This window comes from Perognathus longimembris, chromosome 6 (genome assembly GCF_023159225.1).
Source record: "Perognathus longimembris pacificus isolate PPM17 chromosome 6, ASM2315922v1, whole genome shotgun sequence".
Lineage (NCBI taxonomy): Eukaryota > Metazoa > Chordata > Mammalia > Rodentia > Heteromyidae > Perognathus > Perognathus longimembris.
Window position 1 is genome coordinate 11,186,776 of NC_063166.1, and position 20,647 is coordinate 11,207,422.

At 51.7% G+C, this 20,647-nt stretch overlaps 1 protein-coding gene across 5 annotated transcripts in view; it reads right to left on the reverse strand.

The window, feature by feature from the left end:
* Nucleotides 1–14,341: 14,341 nt before the first annotated feature.
* Nucleotides 14,342–20,647, reverse strand: part of Brpf3 (bromodomain and PHD finger containing 3) — a 38,150-nt gene continuing 31,844 nt past the window's right edge. For 4 of the 5 annotated variants that reach the window (XM_048347872.1, XM_048347871.1, XM_048347873.1 and 1 more), the window contains 2 exons: nucleotides 18,600–18,754; nucleotides 14,342–16,606 (listed from right to left, as the gene is read on the reverse strand). In XM_048347872.1, the coding sequence (XP_048203829.1) occupies nucleotides 16,423–16,606; nucleotides 18,600–18,754 (339 nt within the window). In that variant the 3' untranslated portion in view covers nucleotides 14,342–16,422. The remainder of the gene's footprint in view (nucleotides 16,607–18,599; nucleotides 18,755–20,647) is intronic. The other variant, XM_048347874.1, reaches the window with a different exon arrangement.

Sequence of the window (20,647 nt, forward strand, 5' to 3'; positions counted from 1 at the left end):
GGGGGGCGGGGGGGGACTCGTCCTCAACTTCCCCGCCAGCCTGGAATGTGGCCGCATTTACCAGCTCGGCAAGGCACCCATGGGCCACCCAGACAGCCGCCGCTGGGCCTGCTTAGCTGTGCCAGGACGCAGATCCAAAAGGAAGGAAAGGTGCCCAGGCCCCTCGACAAGATCCGCAACGCTCCCCGAGCCGTGTGAGCGGGGTCCCGAGCCCGGCCTGGCTTCATGGCTTCGGGAGGCCCATGGTGAGGTCCGCAGCGAGTGTTCACGGCTCCCTGGCCCAGGGCTGCGCCCACAGAGGCGGGTGAAGCGCGGCTCCCAGCCAGAGCGCAGCGCACCCCATTGCAAAACCCGTGCCAGTGGCTCTCTCTCCGGTGCCTCCCTCCCTCCCTGCCAGGCTGCTGCGGGGAGAGTGACAAGCCTCCTCCCCCGGGACGTCCTGTCCCCCCCCTCCTCCCCAGAGGCTGGGCGGCCTTATGGCTGGGACAGCCACGCAACTCCTACCCTGCCCCTCCCGGCTCCTCCGGGCTGTGTGGATAGGAGATGGCTTATGAGATTCTTTTTTTTTTTATTTGTCTTACATAAGCACCTCTCTGTTTACTGACTTATCTGTCTCTCTCGCTTGGATTGGCCACAGACAAAATTGTTAAGGAACAGCAGTTTGCCTCCAGGGGACTGGCCTTCTACATCTGTCCAGGTTTCACGGGTCGCTTCTCTCTCTTTCCTAATTCATTCATTCATTCATTCATTGGGGAGGGGGGTGGTCCTTTTTGATACAGGGTGTCACTATGCTCTGCCCAACTGGGCTCCACACTGCACATGCAGCCAGGCATGGGTGGCTCCTGCCTGTCATCCCAGCCATTCAAGGAGGCTGAGGCTTGAGGACCCAGGATCAAAGCCAGCCTGGGCAGGACAGTCTGTGAGACTCTGACCTCCAATCAACCAGCAAGAAGCTGGAAGTGGAGCTGTGGCTCAAGTACCGGAGTGCTAGCCTTGAGCATAAAAGCTCAGAGACAGCGCCCAGGCCCTGAGTTCAACCCCGAGAACCAGCGCACACACAGACAACATACAGACACAACTGAATACGCAGCCTGGGCTGGCTTTCAACCTGTGACCATCTTGCCTCAGTTTCCCCCGTGCTGGGATGGCGTGTGCAGCACCGACACCTGGCCTCTCCCGTCCTCTGCCCCCTGGGTCAGCACGGCCTCACTAAGTGCCAAACCCCCATGCTGCTTGCTTCCCGAGTGCCCAAGAGAGAGCACTCAACGTGAACTCCAGAGCCTTCGAGATGCTTGGTAGCTGCTTCCCACCGGGAGATGGGGCGTGTGACGGGGACTATGGAACTCCATTGCTGCACAGCTCGGGAGGCAAGGGCATGAGGCACAGGACCGGGGAGTCACAGAACAAGGGGGGCACCTGTGGACACAGTGGCACCTCGCTGTGGCAGGGGAACGTTCCTCACAAAGGCAGGGTACCGGCCTATCCCCCACGCCCACATCATGGCGCCCCTGCCCCCCCAACTTCTAATCCAGCCCCAGGCTCTGTAGGAGGGGACACTAAGGACTCCCCTGGGGGCCTGGCCCCCAGCAGTTCTGGGGGTGCTCACTGCTTCCCGCTGGCAATGAGGCAGGGACGGGGAGGGAGGGCCCCGCTCTGCCTTGGGCAGACATTTCATTCATGGGGAAGAGAGCTTCAGAGGAGCTGTGAGTGTGACGGGGAGAATGTGGGTGCGTGTGAGCGCACCCCGCTGTGGTGGGGACTGGGGTGTGGCGGGACAGCGCGGGCAGCTTTTGGGGTAGCTCTGGGACGCCAGGTCAGTGCCACTGAAGATGGGGGCCAGCCCTGGGCGGCCATCACGCGAGCGGGGGTGGGGGGGGAGCGCCCCTCCTCCAGGAACCAGAAAGGCGAAGGTGAACGAACCAGAGGCCCACACAAGGCAGTGTGTAAGTAAACAGGACGTTGTGCAAGGCCAGATGGCTGCCGGGAGATGGGATGTGCTGAAGGACTGCAGAGGAGAGGCAGAGCCGGGGTGCCAGGGAGGAGCAGGCAGGAGGGAAGGGCTGAGGGGCTGAGGGGCTCGGGAGGAGGCCCTCCTCTCTCACAGTCAGGAGCCTGGCTCTTGGAAGTAGAGTTGTGGCTCCAGTAGTAGAGCCCTGGCCTCGAGTGGGAAAAGCTAAGCAGGAGAATGAGGGAGGCCCTGAGTTCAAGCCCTTCTATGAGCACAAGGGAGAGAGAGAGAGAGAGAGAGAGAGAGAGAGAGAGAGAGAGAGAGAGAGAGAGAGAGAGAGTGCCCTGAGTACTTGTGGCTTATGCCTGTAGTCCGAACTACTCAGGAGGCTGAGAGCTGAGGGTCATGGTTCAAAGGCAGGAAAGTCCATGAGATTCTTACCTCCAGTTAACGAGCAGAGAAGCCAGAAATAGAAGTGGGGCTCAAATGGTACCGTACCAGCCTGGAGCAGAAAAGCCAAGCAAGAGCGTGAGGCCCTGAGTTCAAGCCCCAGTACTAGTACCAAAAAAAAAAAAAAAAAAAAAAAAGAGTCTAACTCTCAACCCTTCTATTTACACCATGAGTTGTGCGATCCTAAACCTCAGTTTCCCGGTTTGCAAAAGAAATAATAATTCCTTTGTTCACAAGAGGGAGTTGTAAATGGGAAAGATAAAGGCGGTATGTGTCTGGCGGGTGACACGTCTATAATTAGCACCCAGCAGTCAAGCCCGCGACAGCTGGGCCTTGAGGATCACACAGCAGGCGTGAAGCAGTGGGGCCGGGGAGGGGCAGGACCAGCTGGATGGCAGGATGGACTATGGAGGCAGGCGAGCCAGGCGGGCAGCTGGAGGAAGCCAGTGAAGGGAATCCTGGCTACAGAGGAGTCTCAGCGCACAGACTGGCCGGATAGACGGGGTGGGCAGGTGAGTCACGGCTGCTGCCGGGTTTTCAGCCTGCAGGTAGGGCGGGGCGGGGCCGCCTCTGACACACCTGGGGAAACTGGAAGGAGCATGCGTTTCCCTTTGCAGATGTGTCCCAGGAGGCAGCCAGATGTTGGCAGGATGGCTCGAGTGCTGCTCTAGAGGCAGGGAAGGTGGGCAAGGAAGCAGCCCAAGCCCAAGTTTCTCCTGCCTGGTTACCTGAGATAGACAGGCCAGTGCCGGCATCCCGCAGGGACATCGGAGACCACAACACATCTGCTCAAACAAGCATACACTGACCGTGTGAGAAAGCTCCAGAAGAGGCGCTGAGGGGGAGAATCCCCCACACACACACTCAGAATGTACATGTGTCCAGCACAGTGGGCTCCAGGCCTGTGCTGAATGCTTCAGAATCTCTGCCTCAGTTACTACACGCAAGTCCAGCCCGACACCACCAGAGTGAATGCATAGGACAGAAGCTGGGGCCGCCCCCCCTCCTGCCCCCCGGGGCTCCACAAGCAAGGGGAAGACGTGTAGTATGGCCCTACAGGATTATTCCTGGAGCTCCAGAAGGATCTGGATTCCAGGTTGGTTTGTTGTTGTCCTGGAGCTTGAACTCAGGGTCTGGGCACTGTCCCCGAGCTTCTTCTGCTCAAGGCTAGCGCTCTACCACTTGAACCACAGCGCTACTTTTGGCTTTTTCTGTGTATGTGGTGCTGAGGAATCGAACCCCGGGCTTCATGCATGCCAGGCAAGCACTCTACCACCAAGACACATTCCTGGCTTTTCAGTGATGGTACCGGGCCTGAGCTTACATCCTGAAAACTGCGACCTGGTCATTACTTAATGCAATGGAGTATGAAAGTCACGGCACTCCCTATGAATATTCGTGCCCCAAATATTTAACCTGAATTGAATTGAGACTTAACATCTCATTCCTGGGAAACGCAGAATGTGAACAAGTTAAATGCTGCCAGGGAAAATTCAGGCTGGGCAGAAACCACAGCAGGATACAGGGCAGCCACCTGGGGCCCATCGGTTCTTTGCCCACCTTCTGGTTGAGCAGCTGAGAAGATAGGAATTTGGTTTCCCAGCATGCCCTGCAGCGAAGGTGCTCATGAGATCCACTTCTTAAACAAAGTGGGGGAGGAACCTGCTGGAAGGGGAGCTTCTAAGGAAGATTCTCCAGCACTATCTTTCCTATCTATCCCCCTCCCCCAAAGACAGTGGGATTCTGATAATTGAACCATATTCTAAAACCATAACTTGTTGGATGCTAGTGGCTCACACCTGTAATCCTAGCTACTCAGGAGACAGAGATCTGAGGATCACGGTTCAAAGCCAGTCTCGGCAGGAAAAGTCTGTGAGACTCTTATCTCCAATAAAATACTCAGAAAAATCCAGAAGCGGCTCAAGTGGTAGAGCACTACTAGCCTTGAGCAAAAGAAGCTCAGGGACATGCCTAGGCTTAGAGTTCAAGCCCCAGGATAGGCAAAAAACAAAAATAATAAAACTATAATTCCACATATGTGACTCAATTTTTGAAAACTTGATTGGGAAACGTACAGGTGGTCTTTTGTGGGGTTCAAGTGTTTATATCCTTTCTGAGATTTTTTTTAAAGTACTGAGGTTTGAACTCAAGACCTTGTACTTGGTAGACAGATACTCTACTATTTAAGCAATATCTCCAGCCCTAAAAGTCAGAATTTTTTTTTAATTTTAATTTTAGTTAATTGTGTGTGTGTGTGTGTGTGTGTGTGTGTGTGTGTGTGTGTGTTGCCAGTCCTGGGGCTTGAACTCAGGGGCCTGAGCACTGTCTCTGGCTTCTTTTGGCTCAAGGCTAGCACTCTGCCACTTGAGCCACAGTGCCACTTCTGGCTTTTTCTGAGTAGTTTATTGGAGATAAGAGTGTCATAGACTTTCCAGCCCGGTCTGGCTTTGAACCATGATCCTCAGATTGCAGCCTCCTGAGTAGCTAGGGTTATGGACATGAACTACTCCCTGATGCCTGTTCCTTGTTAATCATCTTTGTGAATTCAGCTCTTCTAGGGGCCTGGGATAGTGCTCTGATGAGCTGAGGAGCTGGAATCAGTCTAAGTTGAAGGCACGTTGACCAGGCTCAAGCCTGCCGACTGACTGATTTACCCAGGATGCCCTGGAGCACAGGTGATAGCCAGACACCTGGCGGTGGGAGCCAGACACGCCCCGGAGACCCTCCAGGGAGCCAGTCTGACACAAAACTGAATCCCAGGTGATAAATATTTGCTGAATAAGAAATCGTCACCTTGGTGTTTTATGTTTTTGGTTACAGCAAAATGCTGGAAACAATCTAAATGTTCAACCTAGATTGTTATTAAGTTGTGCTCCGGAGCTGGGGTGTGGCTCTAATGGTAGAGCACATGCCTAGGAAGCTGAGGCCTGGAGTTCAAACCCCAGGACCAAAGAAACGCTTGTGTGCCAGGGGATTCGTTAAATCAAAATCATCAAAGAGATAATGGAAGCAATTATCTAGGAAGCTAGAGACTGCTGTGTAACCTTAGGGGTGAAAAAAGTAATAAAAATGGAATGGAATGGGGATACATCTTTATGGATATATGGGTGTGTGTGCGCACGCGTATCAGTACTGGGGCTTGAACTCAGGGCCTGGGTGTTGTCCCTCAGCTTTTGCACTCAAGGCTGGTGCTCTACCACTTGAACCACAGCTCCACTTCCAGCTTTTTCAGTGGCTAATTGGATAAGAGTCTCACAGACTTTCTTGTCCAGGCTGGCTTCCAATCACCATCCTCAGATTCCGTATTTTAGGTGAGAAGCACCCAGATGAGGGTTGTGATGTGCTCCCTTTGTCCAAGTGGAACAAGGGATGTCTATCTCTCAATGATTCCCGGGGGACAGAAAACACTGCCGGCCCCCGGGGAGGGGACTGAGGGCAAACAGGAAGGGACAAGCCCCTGGTAAGACTTTTCTGTGTCATCTGAGTGCCGAGCGACGCGAATGCAAAATAATTGAAAACACGATCTGGTGTTATAATAAACATTATTATTTTTTTTTTTTTTTGCCATTTTCCTGAGTCATGTGGTATGTTGCCCGTGTTTAAGCTCCTCAAATTAGGATGTACCTCGCAATCAATAGTCATTCTTCACAGGTCATTGTGGCACTCCCCCACCACCCCGGAAAAATAAAGCTTTTACTAAGCTGATGCGGACTGTTAAAGCAGGTGGCATTTTATAATTCATTTATTACTATTAATTATTGGGAATGGAGACTGAAGTCAGAGCCTTGAGCTTGCTAGACCGGCACTCTATCCCTTGGGACACACCCCAGCTTTTTTTCCCCCTTAATTATTTATTTATTTATTTTTTTGCCAGTCCTGGGCCTTGGACTCAGGGCCTGAGCACTGTCCCTGGCTTCTTCCTGCTCAAGGCTAGTACTCTGCCACTTGAGCCACAGCGCCGCTTCTGGCCATTTTCTGTATATGTGGTGCTGGGGAATCGAACCTAGGGCCTCGTGTATCCGAGGCAGGCACTCTTGCCACTAGGCTATATCCCCAGCCCCCCGCCCTTAATTATTTTTTGAATAAGATTTCCCATTTATATCCGGGGATGACCTACACTGTGTTCCTATTCATGCTTCTCAGAGCGCTGGAATGGGCAGGCACCGACCCACCAGGCCAGCAGTTGCTTGAGATGCGGGAGGGAGGAGGGAGGGCTCATCAACTCTTTGCCCAGGCTAACTTCAGAAACACAATCATCCCAACTCTCTGCCACCTGAGTAGCTGGGGTTGCAGGTGTGAGTCACATGCTCCGACAGGGCTGGAGTTCTTTTAGAATCAAGGAAAATCCAGTCCCTAGAAAGGCAGGCACGGGGCTAAGTCTGAGGGTGCATACCTGTCATCCCAGCAATCAGGAGGCTGAGGTCACCCGTTCTAGATCAGCGTAGGCTAAAACCAAAGACAACCACCACCACAGGTAAGCTACCGAGATCGCACAATGAAAACCATCATAGGATGTACTTACATCGCCTTGGAAATGTTCCCTTTACATATGAGCTAAGCTACTTTTAAGGGACAGTCAGCATTTGGGGGGCAACTTGCCTAAGCCACCATTTCCTCAGCTTTAACTTAATTGGCTAACAAAGCAAAGCAGCCAGCCCTAAATGTAATTGTGTTGTAAGCACAGAGACCTCTGGTCCTTGGGGTTCTCTGGAGGATTCCTGCTAGGAATCGGCTGTCCTAAACTAAGAGAACATGCAGCCACCAGGGGGCGGTGTCTCAGTAGTTGGTTCACCGGCTTTGGTGGATTGGGCGCTGGGCTTCCTTCACACAATTGGTTCGTTGGAAACCCAGGGTCTGCAGGCAGACCACATCCTGGCTGATGAATGCCCCAAAAGTGGACTCAGAACTCTGCTGCTTCCAGAAGTTCCGACCACTCCTGACACGCTCTGTGGTCCAAGAACTGATGAATCCAATGAACCTGCCTAAGAAACGTTGCAGGTGAGACTGGGCCGGAACAGGGCCTTGAACTCAGGGCTTCTCACTCAGCTTTTCTGCAAAGGTTAGCACTCTACTACTTGAGCCACCGCTTCATTTCCAGCTTTTTAGTTGTTAATCAGAAATAAGAGTCTCACAGAGTTTCCTGCCCAGGCTGGCTTCGAACCACGATCCTCAGAACTCAGCCTCTTGAGTACATAGGGTTACAGGCATGAACCACCAGTGCCTAGCTTTTTATTATTAATAACACAGAATTCTCAGGCTGGGAATGTGGCTTAGTGGTAGAGTGCTTGCCTAGCATGCATGAAGCCCTGTGTTCAGTTCCTCAGTACTACATAAACAGGAAAAGCCAGAAGTGGCTCTGTGGCTGCAGTGGTAGAGCGCCAGCCTTGAGCACAGAGAGGCTCAGGGACAGAGTCCAGGCCCTCAGTTTAAGACCCAGAACTGGCAAATTAAAAAAACCTCTCATCATCCGGGCTTTGGTGGCTCACACCTGTAATACTAACTACTCAAGAGGCTGAAAGCTGAGGATCTTGGTTTGAAGCCAGTCTGGGCAGGAAAGTGTAAGACTCTTTATTTCCAATAAGCCACCAGAAAACTGGAGGTGGAGCTGTGGCTCAAAGTGGTAGAGCAATAGCATGGAGCAAAAGAGCTCAGGGACAGTGCCAAGGCCCTGAGTTCAAGCCTGACTGACAATAAAATAAACCTCTCTTTAGTATTGCCATCTCTCCCCATCCCTATGGGAAGAAAAAAGAATTGGCCCCCATTGCAACAACTACTAACCCTGAGCTCAGCTTGTATTTACATGAAACTTTATTTCTGCTTTTGCAATGCCATGACACAGGTATTACCAATCTGCTTGTTACATGAGGCAATTCAGCCCCACAGTAGTTAAGCAACTTGTCTAACTTGTTCATTGACCCAGTAGTTAAGTGATGAAATGGGAACTGAACTCAGAGACTCTGAGACTTGATCTGAGTTCCTGTCTTCTGTTCAACTCTGGAGCAGAACCGAGAACTCACCAGATCGGAATCCTCTATTTCCATGGTGCTGAAACAGAGGCCTAGAGAGGGGAAGTGAACTGCTCAAGGTGACACAGCACGCCCCAGTGAGAGATGGGCCCTGAACCAGAACCCTGACTCCCAGGCTATAGCTCTTTCTGTCACCCTGGGCTACTGCTGTAGGACATGCGACGTTGGCCTACTGATCTTGAAAAGACCGAAATGCCAAACTTGGTGTCCTGTAGAAAACTGGTCTTAAAAAAAAAAATTGTATTTGACCCAAGTGTGGTGGCTCACATCTATAATCCTAGCTATTTGGAAAGATGAGTTAGGAAGACTGAGGTTCAAGGACAGCCTGGGCATAGAAGTTCATGAGATCCTATTTCAGCATTTTATTTTATTTATTTATTTTTTAATGTCAAACTGATATACAGAGCGGTTAGTTTCATACGTTAGGCTTTGGATACATTTCTTGTACTGTTTGTTACCTCCTCCCTCATCCCCCCTCCCCCCATCTCAGTATTTTAAAAGCTGGGCATGGTGACACACACCTGTCACCATCAGGGTGACAGCTCAGGTTGGCCTGAGGCCCCAATCTCAAAAAAATCCGAGCACAACAGACTGGAGGGGTAGAGTCTGCTCAGAAAGCATGAAACTCTTGAGTTCAAACCCCACCACCACCAAAACGATATTGTATTTGACTTAAAGCTTGGCAAATAAGGACAAGGGTGTTTTGTTTTTATTGTTTTTTGTCAAAATTTGGTAATAATTGGGTTCAAATTCTTCTATCTCAGCAGAAACTCAAGCAATGAGGGGAACATGGTAATGGTCACTCTCAGCTGGGACACCCGGGCTCATGGCCTGAAACGCTGATTAATTACGTCTCCTACTAGACGAGCCTCCTGAGTAGAAGGGTACACTTCAAATCCCACCCCTGCCAACTGAGGGGTCCCATGGCCCCCCCATTGACCCCACCTTGCCCAGGTAGGGTGCCTGGCACACACCATTCTCTACTTTAGAAGAGACTTCTGGGGATACTCGAACCTGTGGAAGAAACGTTGCTTACCTTGAACAGCCATCTTGGTGGGGGCGTGTAGCACACAGTGCAAAGGCTGCACAGAGGCCGGGAGAGCACGGAGGTCTGTCCCTTACTTGGGGAGGGGCGGGGTGAGGCGATGTGGGCTCCCGGGGCTCCACATGGTGGAGGTAAATAACAATACTTCACTGCCGGGAGGTGCTGTGTGCAGGAAACTGAGGACAGACCCGGGGTCCGCAGAGGCGTGCGCAGGAGACCCCGGCTCCACACCCGTGTCCTGTTCTTGATGCCTCAGTTCCCTGAACGCAAAAGTCAGGGGCTGGAAGAGGTGACGGGCTAGGGGATCACTGGCTTTAGACGCGTGAGGGGGTCACTGCCATCCAGCGCCTACAGGGAAGCTTCAAGTCAATGCATCTGGCCATCAGCCAGCAAATGTCCCAGCCTGTAATTTAGGTTCCAGCTTGAGTTACACTTCCAAGACGGTCTCCCAGCCTGGGAAAAGCTAATCAAGTTCTTCTCGGGCAAACGGCAGGAGCCAGAGGCCTGGCCTGGCCCCCTGGCCTTCCTGAAGCCCCTGGAATACATCCCGGCTCTGGCCCTCTGCTCTTTTCCTCCTTCACCCTTAGAAAGAAATACATTCATCCGTGTGTGCCCAAGTGCTAGGAAGGAGCAGGGGACGAGCACAGTCCCTGCGCTCACGGGGCTGACCGAGACCAGCCAACGCAGCCAGAGAACAAGTACAAGCGTGCGTAGATGTGAGGGGCTGGATTTAACAAGGTTAGAGCGGTCCCAGGTGGTCACAATCCAGCCAGCATCTTCCTCCAGGTGTGGGAGGGGGGCCCGGGCACAGACCCAGCAGAGGCAGGCTTGTAATGAGTGAATTCAACCGTGGAGTCTAGACTTACATACACTTTTTTCACTTCGGGCAGTGTAAAGGTCCTGGGGTCGGTATAGGGTCTCTTCGAGGTGAAGTCTTGAACAAACTAGAAAGAAGTTCAACAGTGGCCTCTCTGGAGGATTAGGCTTGAGTGTGGGACCCAATGGCTGAGGCAGGGAAGTTGAGAACACTGGAGAAAGTGGGCCACAGAACTGGGAGGCCCCAGTGCCAACAAGGCAAGTGGACAGAGACACACCGAGCACTGAGACAAGAGGAGGTAGAGGGAACGGTAGTGTGGGGGCTGAAAGCCACAGGAAAGCAGGCCCTGTGTGTCCCAGCCCAGATCTGGGGAACCATACCTAATGGGACAATTCCATCCCATACTTGGGGAAAGTTTCTCCTAGTTCTGTAACAATCACAGAAGAGATCTGCTACATCATCCTGAAAAGCACTGAAAGGTTGAGAAATCCTGGGAGGATCCTGTTTGCACCACTATGGAAGCCATCAGGTGTAGAGGACAAATGGGGCAGTCACCATGGTCCTGAACTGACAGCTGGCTTGTGTGTGTGTGTGTGTGTGTGTGTGTGTGTGTGTGTGTGTGTATGTGTTCTGGTACTGAGGCTTGAACTCAGGGCCTGGGTGCTGTCCCTTGAGCCATAGCACCACTTTCAGTTTCCTGGCATTTAATTGGAGATAGGAGCCTCAAGGACTTTCCTGCTTGGGCTGGCTTGGAACCTCGATCCTCAGATCTCAGCTTCCCGAGTAACTAGGATTTCAGGTGTGAGTCACCAGCACCTGTCCACATCTGGCTTTTTGGTGGTGAACTGTAGGTAAGAGTTTCTCAGATTTTTTTTTTTTTTGCCAGTCCTATGAGTTGGACCCAGGGCCTGAGCACTGGCTTCCTTTTGCTCAAGGCTAGCACTCTACCTCTTGAGCCAGTGTCCACTCCTGGCTTTTTCTGTGCATACGGTGCTGAGGAATACGACTCAGGGCTTCATGCACGCTAGGCAAGCACTCTACCACTAAGCCACACTCCCTGCCCTTGCTCAGATTTCTGTCTGTTCAGCTTCTACCTTCAATCCTCAGATCTCGGCCTCCTGAGTAGCTAGAATCACAGGCACGAACCACCAGCTCCCAGCTGTCAGCAGACATTTTTTTTTTTTTTGGCCAGTCCTGGGCCTTGGACTCAGGGCCTGAGCACTGTCCCTGGCTTCTTCCCGCTCAAGGCTAGCACTCTGCCACTTTGAGCCACAGCGCCGCTTCTGGCCGTTTTCTGTATATGTGGTGCTGGGGAATCGAACCTAGGGCCTCATGTATCCGAGGCAGGCACTCTTGCTACTAGGCTATATCCCCAGCCCATTATGAGGGAGGACCTTCCAGTGTCTTTGAAGTAAAACCATATAGATAATCTCATCAGAGTTTGAAATTATATCCATCACAATTGACTGGCTTTGCATATGGACTGGCTCTGCCCAAGGGTAGCAGAATGGGGTTGAAAGTGTGGGTTTTGCTGTGGGGCTCACTAGCCACCATTGTGACAAGGGATGGTGATGGCAGCTAGTTCTTGTTTCTGAGCTCAGACACGCCTGCAGTGCTGTGCACACTCCAGACCTGTGGGACCGATGTTCTAATCTTTCTCATCTTTGTTGTCAAATGAACAAGAGCCAGCTTGCAGGCCCTGTGTGATTAGCTTGTGTGTGGAGTAACAAAGCCCAGAAGCCGGTCCGCCCCGTGGGTAAGTGCTTCCCTAGCCACTGGGAGGCAGTGTGGCCTCAGGGGCCGGGCCCGGCCGGGCCGGGCTAGGAGGCAGGGCCCTCCTCCTCAGCCTAAGGCTCAGAATGGTCAAGGGCCATCAGTATCTCCTTGGGCCTCAACTTAGCAAATGGGGTGATCATTTGCGCCAGGCCCCTGGAAGGTAGTTTTGAGACTGAACTCGTCCCCAGAGTCAGCAAGAGACTAGGCCATCAGCAGAATGTACTTGAATGGCTTACTAGAATGACCTCATAGGTCTGGGAATGTGGCCTAGTGGTAGAGTGCTTGCCTAGCATACATGAAGCCCTGGGCTCGATTCCTCAACACCACATAAACAGAAAAAGCCGGAAGTGGTAGAGTGCTAGCCTTGAGCCAAAAGAAGCTTAAGGACAGTGCCCAGGCCCAAGCCCAGGGTTTCTTTGTGAGCTGCCACAGAAAAGCCTGCCGGAGACACCAAGTGAGAAGCAAACAAAACAAGATGCGAAACGCTCCATCCAGGATGCTAGGAGCATTTTCCAGCAAGCTCTCTGTGCAGGGGGTAAAACTGTCTCCACCAAAGGGAACTGGGAGGCTGAGGACCAAGAAGTGGCCAGACTCTGGCTGCCCTGGAGGATGGGGTGGAGAGATTTGGGGGGGGGGGGGGGGGGCGGGAGGGGAGAACCAGAGGCCTGCTACCAGTCCAGGAGAGTCTACATACTCACCCTTCCTAGACCCTCTGACCCCCAACCCCAGTCAGTCCTAGACAATGCTCAGGGGCCTTAAGGACAATTTCAACAGTGGCTCGAGTTGCCCGTGACTCTGCTCCATGAGGCTCTCCAAGGTCTCCACCCGACCTTCCCAGCTGCCAGCTAAGCCAGGCCTTTGAAGTCACTTCAGTCTTGTGCCTTCCTCCTCCGCCACTCAGACATTCGTCTGTAGCACTGAGGTCAGCCAACAGCAAATGGGCCCTCTGATCCCCTTCTTAATCCTCCTCTCAAGGCCCGAGTGTCCTTGTGGCATCGCTTGTTGTTGGCTCACGCTGGGATGCCAATCATTTAAAAGAAAACAGGCATTTTTCTGGTGTGACTGCGGGCCATGGCCTTGGGAGGTAAGAGCACCCGTGGTCAAACTTCAGGCGTGCCCTGCTTGTTACCAAGAGGCCCAAGGCCTGCCGATCTGTAGGCCAGCGTGCTGACGGTGCAGCAGGAGGGAGATCAGAGAACTGAGATTTGAAGGCAGCCTGGACAGGAAAGACCATGCGACTCTCCTCTCCACTTAACCAGCAAATAGCCACATGTGGAGCTGTGGCTCCAAGTGGCCAGCCTTAAGCAGAAAAGTTGAGCAAGTTCAAGTCCCAGAACCAGGACATACATTGTTACTCCAAAATGCAGACGACCCTTCTCCAACCCCCAATTAGGATTGTAAATACATTAAAAAAAAAAAAATTCATTGCTTCTTTAATCTTCTGAGACCATGGGTTTATCTTTGCGACCCAACACATAACGCGAAGATTGTCAACACATTAGAGGCTCTTTGTCAGCAAGGACTCACGGCAGGGACCTCAGTGTCACCTGTGGGGGTGATCAGATCTGTCCCCATCACACCAGAAGCAAGGGAGCTGGGCAGGACCAGAGAAGACATCCTTCTAGGCACTACCACCAAGCACCTTGTCCCTAGGAACTTCCTGAGCTTCTGCTCTTCAAGACGTCCCTCCAAAGATGACAGTGCGGAGCATGGTACACAAGGACCCTCGGCCCTGTTAGTGCTGTGGAGCCCACAAGGCCCTGGCCTGGATTCTGTCACCTGGCCCAGGATTCTGCCACCACTTCTTACTTAGGCAATGACAGTCAATTGTCTTAGTCTTAGCAGTTTGCTCATGTCTGTAAAACAAAGGTGAGGCCCACTCAATGAAGAGAGGTCAGGCTGTGTGCCCCTGGCCCCCAGGCCCCAGCTGTCCATCTACATGGAACAGCAAACGAGGCTTTTGCGTCCTTCGGTCTCAGCTTGGCAGGCTTGGTAGGAAGATGCCAGTGGTGCCACTTCTCCAGCTGAATGAACATGAATGAACAGCTCAAGGAACGTGGCCACAGAGAAGCTGAGGCATAGGAAGAGGAGGCTGGCCCTCCCATGGCTCTGGGAGAGAAACAAAGTCAGGGCCCATCTTCTCACCCTTCCCAGAGGCCCAAGAGACAGACAGAGCCCTCTCCAGTGACAGGCCCATTCTTAACGGCCCAGCCTTTGGAGGAGGCGGTGGACAGTTGTACTTCAGTGGCCCCGTGATTCAGCAAACACTGCACAGCAACTGATGCCCATTAGAACATTTATTTCTCAGCGAGAAAATAAGTTTCCGACAGTCATATTATAGTAGGTAAAATTAACTTTGTAATCTTTACAGGCATAGAGTTTTCTCTGTTTATTACCTCTCTTATACCATCTGTTATAAACAATTCTAGAAAGCAAATAAAGTCAACTTTCTACAATAAATAGAGCATCATGTGCTTCACAGCAGACGCGACAGAGACACACGGGCCCCATGCCACAGCAGGATTTGAGCCGCTTCTCCTTCATTTGAAGAAAATGAGACTCAGAGACTGAAAGACTCAGAGACTGAAAGAGAGAGAGACTAAGAAGAGAATGTGCTGGGGAAAAGAGATGAGAGAGCGAGAAAGAGCAAGAGAGAGACCCGCGATCTTGTAACACAGGTTTAGACAAAGGTCACAGAGTCCACAGCTGACCAACTACCTGGGGAGGGGACATGTTGGCTCCTTTAAATACACCACGTCACGTGGCCACACAATGAGGACTCCAAGAATGGAAAGTATAGGCCTGAATAATTTAGAACAGTATTATACAATTATATACACCATGTCCTTCCTTAGCCATATGCTGTATTGTTTTTGTTATGGTACAAAATCCAAAATCCTATCCATTATGCTATAGTTTTGTTGGTTCCCTTTTAAACTCTGGCTCGTGTCCCGTATAAGAAGTTGGTGTGTGGCTGCATTTTTAAAAAGTTGTGCGTGTAAAAATGGCAGTGATCTCCCCAGTGACTTTGTTTTGTCCAAAACTCCCCTATGAAAAATTTCAAACAATTAAAAAGAACATCAAGTTAAAAATCAACATGGCGATCAGTGGCCTGCAACCTGGCCTGCGACTTTGGTGCTTAAGAGGTGAAAAGAAACGTCCAGAAAACAGACGTCAAAGCTTCTGAAAGTTACGCTGTTTTGTCAAATCAGCATTCCTCATTCACAGTTTTTCCCCACCCCCTTCCGTTTTGAGAAGGTGGAGTTTGGGAGGAGGTGGAGGAGGGAAGGAGACAGGGTGTGAAATAAAAGGAGTGCATTCCCTGGTTTGGGAAGCAGGAGCAGCAGAGCCTGGCGGCGGAAAGAGCTGAAGGGCAGTGCCATGCTGTCCATGATGGTAGAAAGTGAGGCCTGAGGCCGCAGATGCAGACAAAGAAAAGCCACTAGAGTGGAGCAGGGCAGAGGGCACTCCCGGCTGGAGGGCCTGCTCCACCCCACCACCCTGGTCGTCCAGGTGGGCAGACAGACAGCATACGCCAGCCTCAGGCTACCGCACAGCGGGAGGAGGGGGCAGGAGGGACCCTGGCCCCACTCGCAGTGCACATGCGCACAGCACACAGCAGGCCCTCAGCACAGCAGCAGCAGTAGAGGTCTATAGTGTGGGATGGTGTACTGGCGGACAGGACCCTCCCAGGAAGGGCTGGCCTCTGCCTGAGCCCTGACGAGCTGGCAGAGAGATCCACCTAGCAGAGTTCTTGGGCAAGAAGGGGAATAAGACATTAAAGAAAAAAGACTAGTTTGGTGATGTTTCTGTCAAATTGGCACAAGAGAGAAAGTAAAGAAAGCAGTGCAGGGCTAGGTGTGGAGATGAGGCAGGGAGGTGTGAGAATGGGTAGTGAGGGGAGAAGGGGAGCTCCATGGGGTTCCCCAAGGGACCCTCGTGCATCCACAGCGTCTCTGGGATCAGTATCAGAACCTCGCCCGCCCTGAGGTGTGGTTAGCTGGGAAGGGGATAGAGGGAGCCACGTAGCCCCTCAAGGAGCCCAGGACCTCTTTTCTTCTGGGCCAAGTCCAGCTCCTCCGCTGGGCTCAAGCCCCACAGCTGTTTCTACTTCTAAGTGGTTCTTCAGTGGAATATCCCGAGGGACCTCGGGCAGAAGTTTTTGGCACATAGCAGGCCCTCCAGGGGAACCATGTGATTGGTCAGAACTGAAGTCTTTCCCTTCGCAGGGACACGGTCCAGTCCCTGGCCTGCCATGACAAGCGGAAGCTGCTGGCCCTCCATCTGGCAGGGGCAGGAGAAGCTTCTCTGTGCCCATGGATGGAGGGGAGGTGGGGCAGACACAGGCACAGCCTTGCCCTCACAGGTAGGTGGAGGTGACAAAGGAGTGGGGCCCCCGCACTCGGCTCAGGTGGATCATTGCACGGTCATAGGCCACCTGCACTGACTTGCGGATGCTGGTCTTGCGGCCTTCTAGCATCTTGAGCTTGTCCACGGTATCTTCCACACCCAGGGGCAGGACCTTGTCCCTAGGAAGCCACTGCCTGCAATGCAAGCACAGTTAAGACACTGGACTGTGTGGTGGATTGTTCAGGGCTCCTCTGGGCTCACCTGCCTAGGGCACACAAGGCCAACCGGAGGGGCTGGGACACTCCATGGAAAAGCCACCAAGAGTCAGGCAAGAGAGGGCAGTCAACACAGGATGCAGGGGCAGAAGGAACAGCATGGGTCCTGTTTGGCTGCTAGGCCTTCCCTTGGTTCTGGAGCCAAGAGGGACTCCTCTGCCACCTCACAGAGTGGCCTGCGTGACCCTGGAGGGCACCGAGCCTCACTCTGCCTTGGGGAACTAGGGCACCATGGGTAGAAATAGAGATGATGCTGAAAATCCATGGGTCTCCTAGGGGCTGACAGAGAGAGGAAGAGAGATGGGAGAGAGGGAGATAAAGAGAGACAGTGTATGTAAGACAGTGAAAGAATGAGTTTTAAGCTCCCAAAGACTGATGGTGTGTGTTTTAAACTCCCAGGTAAACTGAATGTGCACCCTCTGAAACCAGATTTTGGTTTGTACCCCATTCTGTCAATGGAATCTAGACTTGCTTTTTTAATCCACTGTGGGGCTTGAATTCAGGGTCTGGGTGCTGTCCCTGAGCTTTTTCTGCTCAAGGCGAGCACTCTACCACTAGAGCCACAGCTCTACTTCTGGTTTTCTGGTGGTTTATTGGAGATAAAGGAGTCTCACTGACTTCCCTGCCCTGGCTGGGTTCAAACTGGATTCCTCGGATCTCAGCCACCTGAGAAGCTAGGATGACAGGCGTGAGCCACCAGTACCCAGTCTGACTTGATGATTTATTTTTTTAAGATAGGCTCTCATTATGTAATCTATGCTGGCCTTAAATTTATGATTCTCCTGTTTGTAAGGTCCACCCCCCAGGAAAGCTCCATGCAGATGCCCCCCACCTGTTTACGTCTGCACCCAGTACCTAAGTTACCTAGGTAACTGGCACATCTCCTCGGAGGCAGTTACCTCTCCTCCTTCTCTGAGGTCACATCCAATCCACCTGGCCACACCTCCCGCCTTTCCCTATATAATCCGGCTCAACACAGTCCCCGCTCTTTCCCTTTTCTCTCTTACTCTCTCCTCTCTTTTTCGCTTCTTCCTTCTCCTCTGTCTCCCCATGCCTCCATCTTATGTGGGCTGGTGGTTTGCTTTTCCCCCCAATAAACTCCTTTCTGCCTGAACCATGTGGTGGGTTTCCTTTCTGGCAAACCTTACACTGTCTCAGATTCCAGAGTGCTGAGATTACAGGTTATTTTACCATATCAGGCTTGAGTCTTGGCTTTCTAAATCTCAGTTTTCTTATAAGGAAAAAATAGACTGTGATGGGATTAAGACTTAAGTGAGATTAAACATAATTATGTATCAAATAGCAATTTGTAGACAGGCAGAGTAAGCACTCAATAGCAGTTATTAGTATCAGCATTTTTGCCAGATGATTCTACCTAATTCTACAGAAGCAGAAATGACAGCATTCTCCTGCTGATACCGAGACACCTACACCATGGGAGTGAGTGGGTCCCTCATAGAGAACAATACCCCTTAGCACTGAGACCTGCTTTCCTAGCTGCTGGGACTGGGGCCAGGGATAGGCTCTCAGCTGCCTCCTCCCAGGAATCATCTGCCCCGGAGCTACCTGGGCAAGGCCCCTCCCTCACCAGAGATGGCCCCAACTCCCCCTTTTCCTTCCCCAAGCTCCCAGAGGATGAGCTAAATAAGGTCTGCTTCAAGTGCACTAGTTTGACTTTGTCCCTTACCCAGAGTTGTAGACTTCATTCTCAAGAGTCCTGAGGAGGCCTCCTGACTCAAATTTCAGCCACAGAGCATTTCTCAGGGAGCCTCACCTGCGATCCCATTCCTAGACATGCTATTAGATACATGGTAGCATTCCATTATCATTAAGGGCAAGCTATCTGGTAAAGCCTGTCCCTTCACCTGGAACTCACACCCAGGCAGGGGTTCAGGACCACAGTACCACTCACCAGGTGCGCTTGTTGTCAAAGAAGAGGACAAGGAAGAGCTTCTCTCCAACCTCTGCCTGCTTCTGCTCTCCCAGCTTCAGCACGTCCAGTGGGGGGACAGGGATGGGGACACCATTGTGCAGGAGGCCTTCTCGGGGCATCTTCGGATCGATGATCTGGAGGCAGAAAGGAGTCGAGAACTTAATGGGACAGGGTAGGTATTCAGGGACCCTAACTGCCAGATAAGCCACAAAAGCACTCCACATCTAAGCCATACTTATAATTCTGCCTGCAATCAAGGGATGGAAAAGATGGTATCTACCATGACCCACAGAACCCCCAAATGGAAGCCTTGGCTGTTTCCTGGTTCACGGTTTTAATCTTCCAGCCCTGTTCCAGTCCTTCCTGTGAGGGAAAGTGCTCCAAGGATTAACGGCCCCAGAGCCAGGAGAGAAGTAGCAGGAAGCCTACAGGGGGTGAGGGTGTGGGTGTCAGGACTGAGTGGACTATCTTTGATATCCAAACTGGATAGGCAAACCTCTTCTGCTCAATGTCCCATAAGAGAAAGAAGGCCAGGTGCCAGTAGCTTACACCCATAATCATGGCTACTGAGATATGAGGATCACAGTTCAAAGCAAGCCCAGGCAGGGAAGTCAGTGAGACTCTATCTCCAATTAACCACCCCAAAGCCCTAAGTGGTGCTATGGCTCAAAGGGGTAGAGCACTAGCCTTGAGGAAAAGAGCTCAGAGACAGCATCTAGGCCCCAAGTTCAAGGCCCACAACTGACCAAAAGAAAAGAGAGGAAAGAAGAGGCTATTCCCCGCTCCCCTGAATTCACTTTTATAATCCATCTCAAATACTCAGGGGTCTTGCCTAAAGACCATGGCTATGAAGGCTTCTGCATTGGCAAGAGGAATGGTCTTGCAGTTCCATGTACAAGTATCTGCCCACCACATTACTGTCTGGCTGTAATTCTTGTCTGGGCCAGATACATATGGGTCATCTCTACAGAAAGACCAGAGAGGACATGGAAGATTGAGCCTGCAGGGCCAGTGGTGAGGAAAATGATGTGCTTAGAATCAAGGACTACTGAAGGAATTAAGCCTTGAGGCAGCAAGCTCCCAAAGGGCAGTAGCTGGGTGTCTTGCTCTTTCTTTTTTGTTGGTTGTGAGGCTTGAACTCTGGGCCTAGGCACTGTCTCTGAGCTCTTCTGCTCAAGGCTAGTACTCTATCACTTTGGGCCACTGCGCCACTTCTGGTTTTCTAGTGGTTCATTGGAGATAAGAGTCTCACTGACTTTCCTGCACAGGCTGGCTTTGAACTATGATCCTCAGATCTCAGCCATCTGAATAGTTAGGATTACAGGCGTGAGCCACTGGTGCCAGGCCTGTTCTGTTTGTTTCTTACACTCAGTACCCACTGGCTAGCTCAGAGCAGGTGCTTAGCAAAAATGCCAGCAGCATTGACAAAACAATAATTCTCTGGGTGTAGAGCACTTTTAAGTTTCCAGAACTCTAATAACTCACAGATCATCTCATTTAAATGTTTTACTGATGCTGAGAAGTCTACTGACAGGTTAGTTGACAGGTTAGTTGACAGGTGCAGGAGAGCAACAGAGCTGGTTGAAGGCAGGGCCAGACTAAAATCAGACATTTGAACTAAAACCAAATGCTCAGCCAAGCCACCTCCTGTACAGCCCTTGCTTCCAGAGAAGCTGGCTGATAATCTGTGCACACTTGGAAGTTTACCAAGGAAGCAGCCCTCTCTAGAGACGGAGCAGTCTTAATTCCTATACTCTGTCCCAGTGGGCCTCTTCTGATAATAAACTTCTCTCATTAGCTAGTTACCCTTGGGTGTCTGCCAGTTTCCCACATCCCTCTCAAGACCAGCAGCTGAAAGCAGGTGCTCTGGTGAAGAGTTTAAGAAAAAAACTCACCCCCTATTCCACCTGCCAGCTGTAAGTTTGATCCAAATTTTATCTCCCAGCCTGCTAATCCTCCTGAAACTAAAGCTAAGGGTCCTGAAGAACAATCCTAACAGCCCTTCTAAACTTGCTTGCCTGCCACTA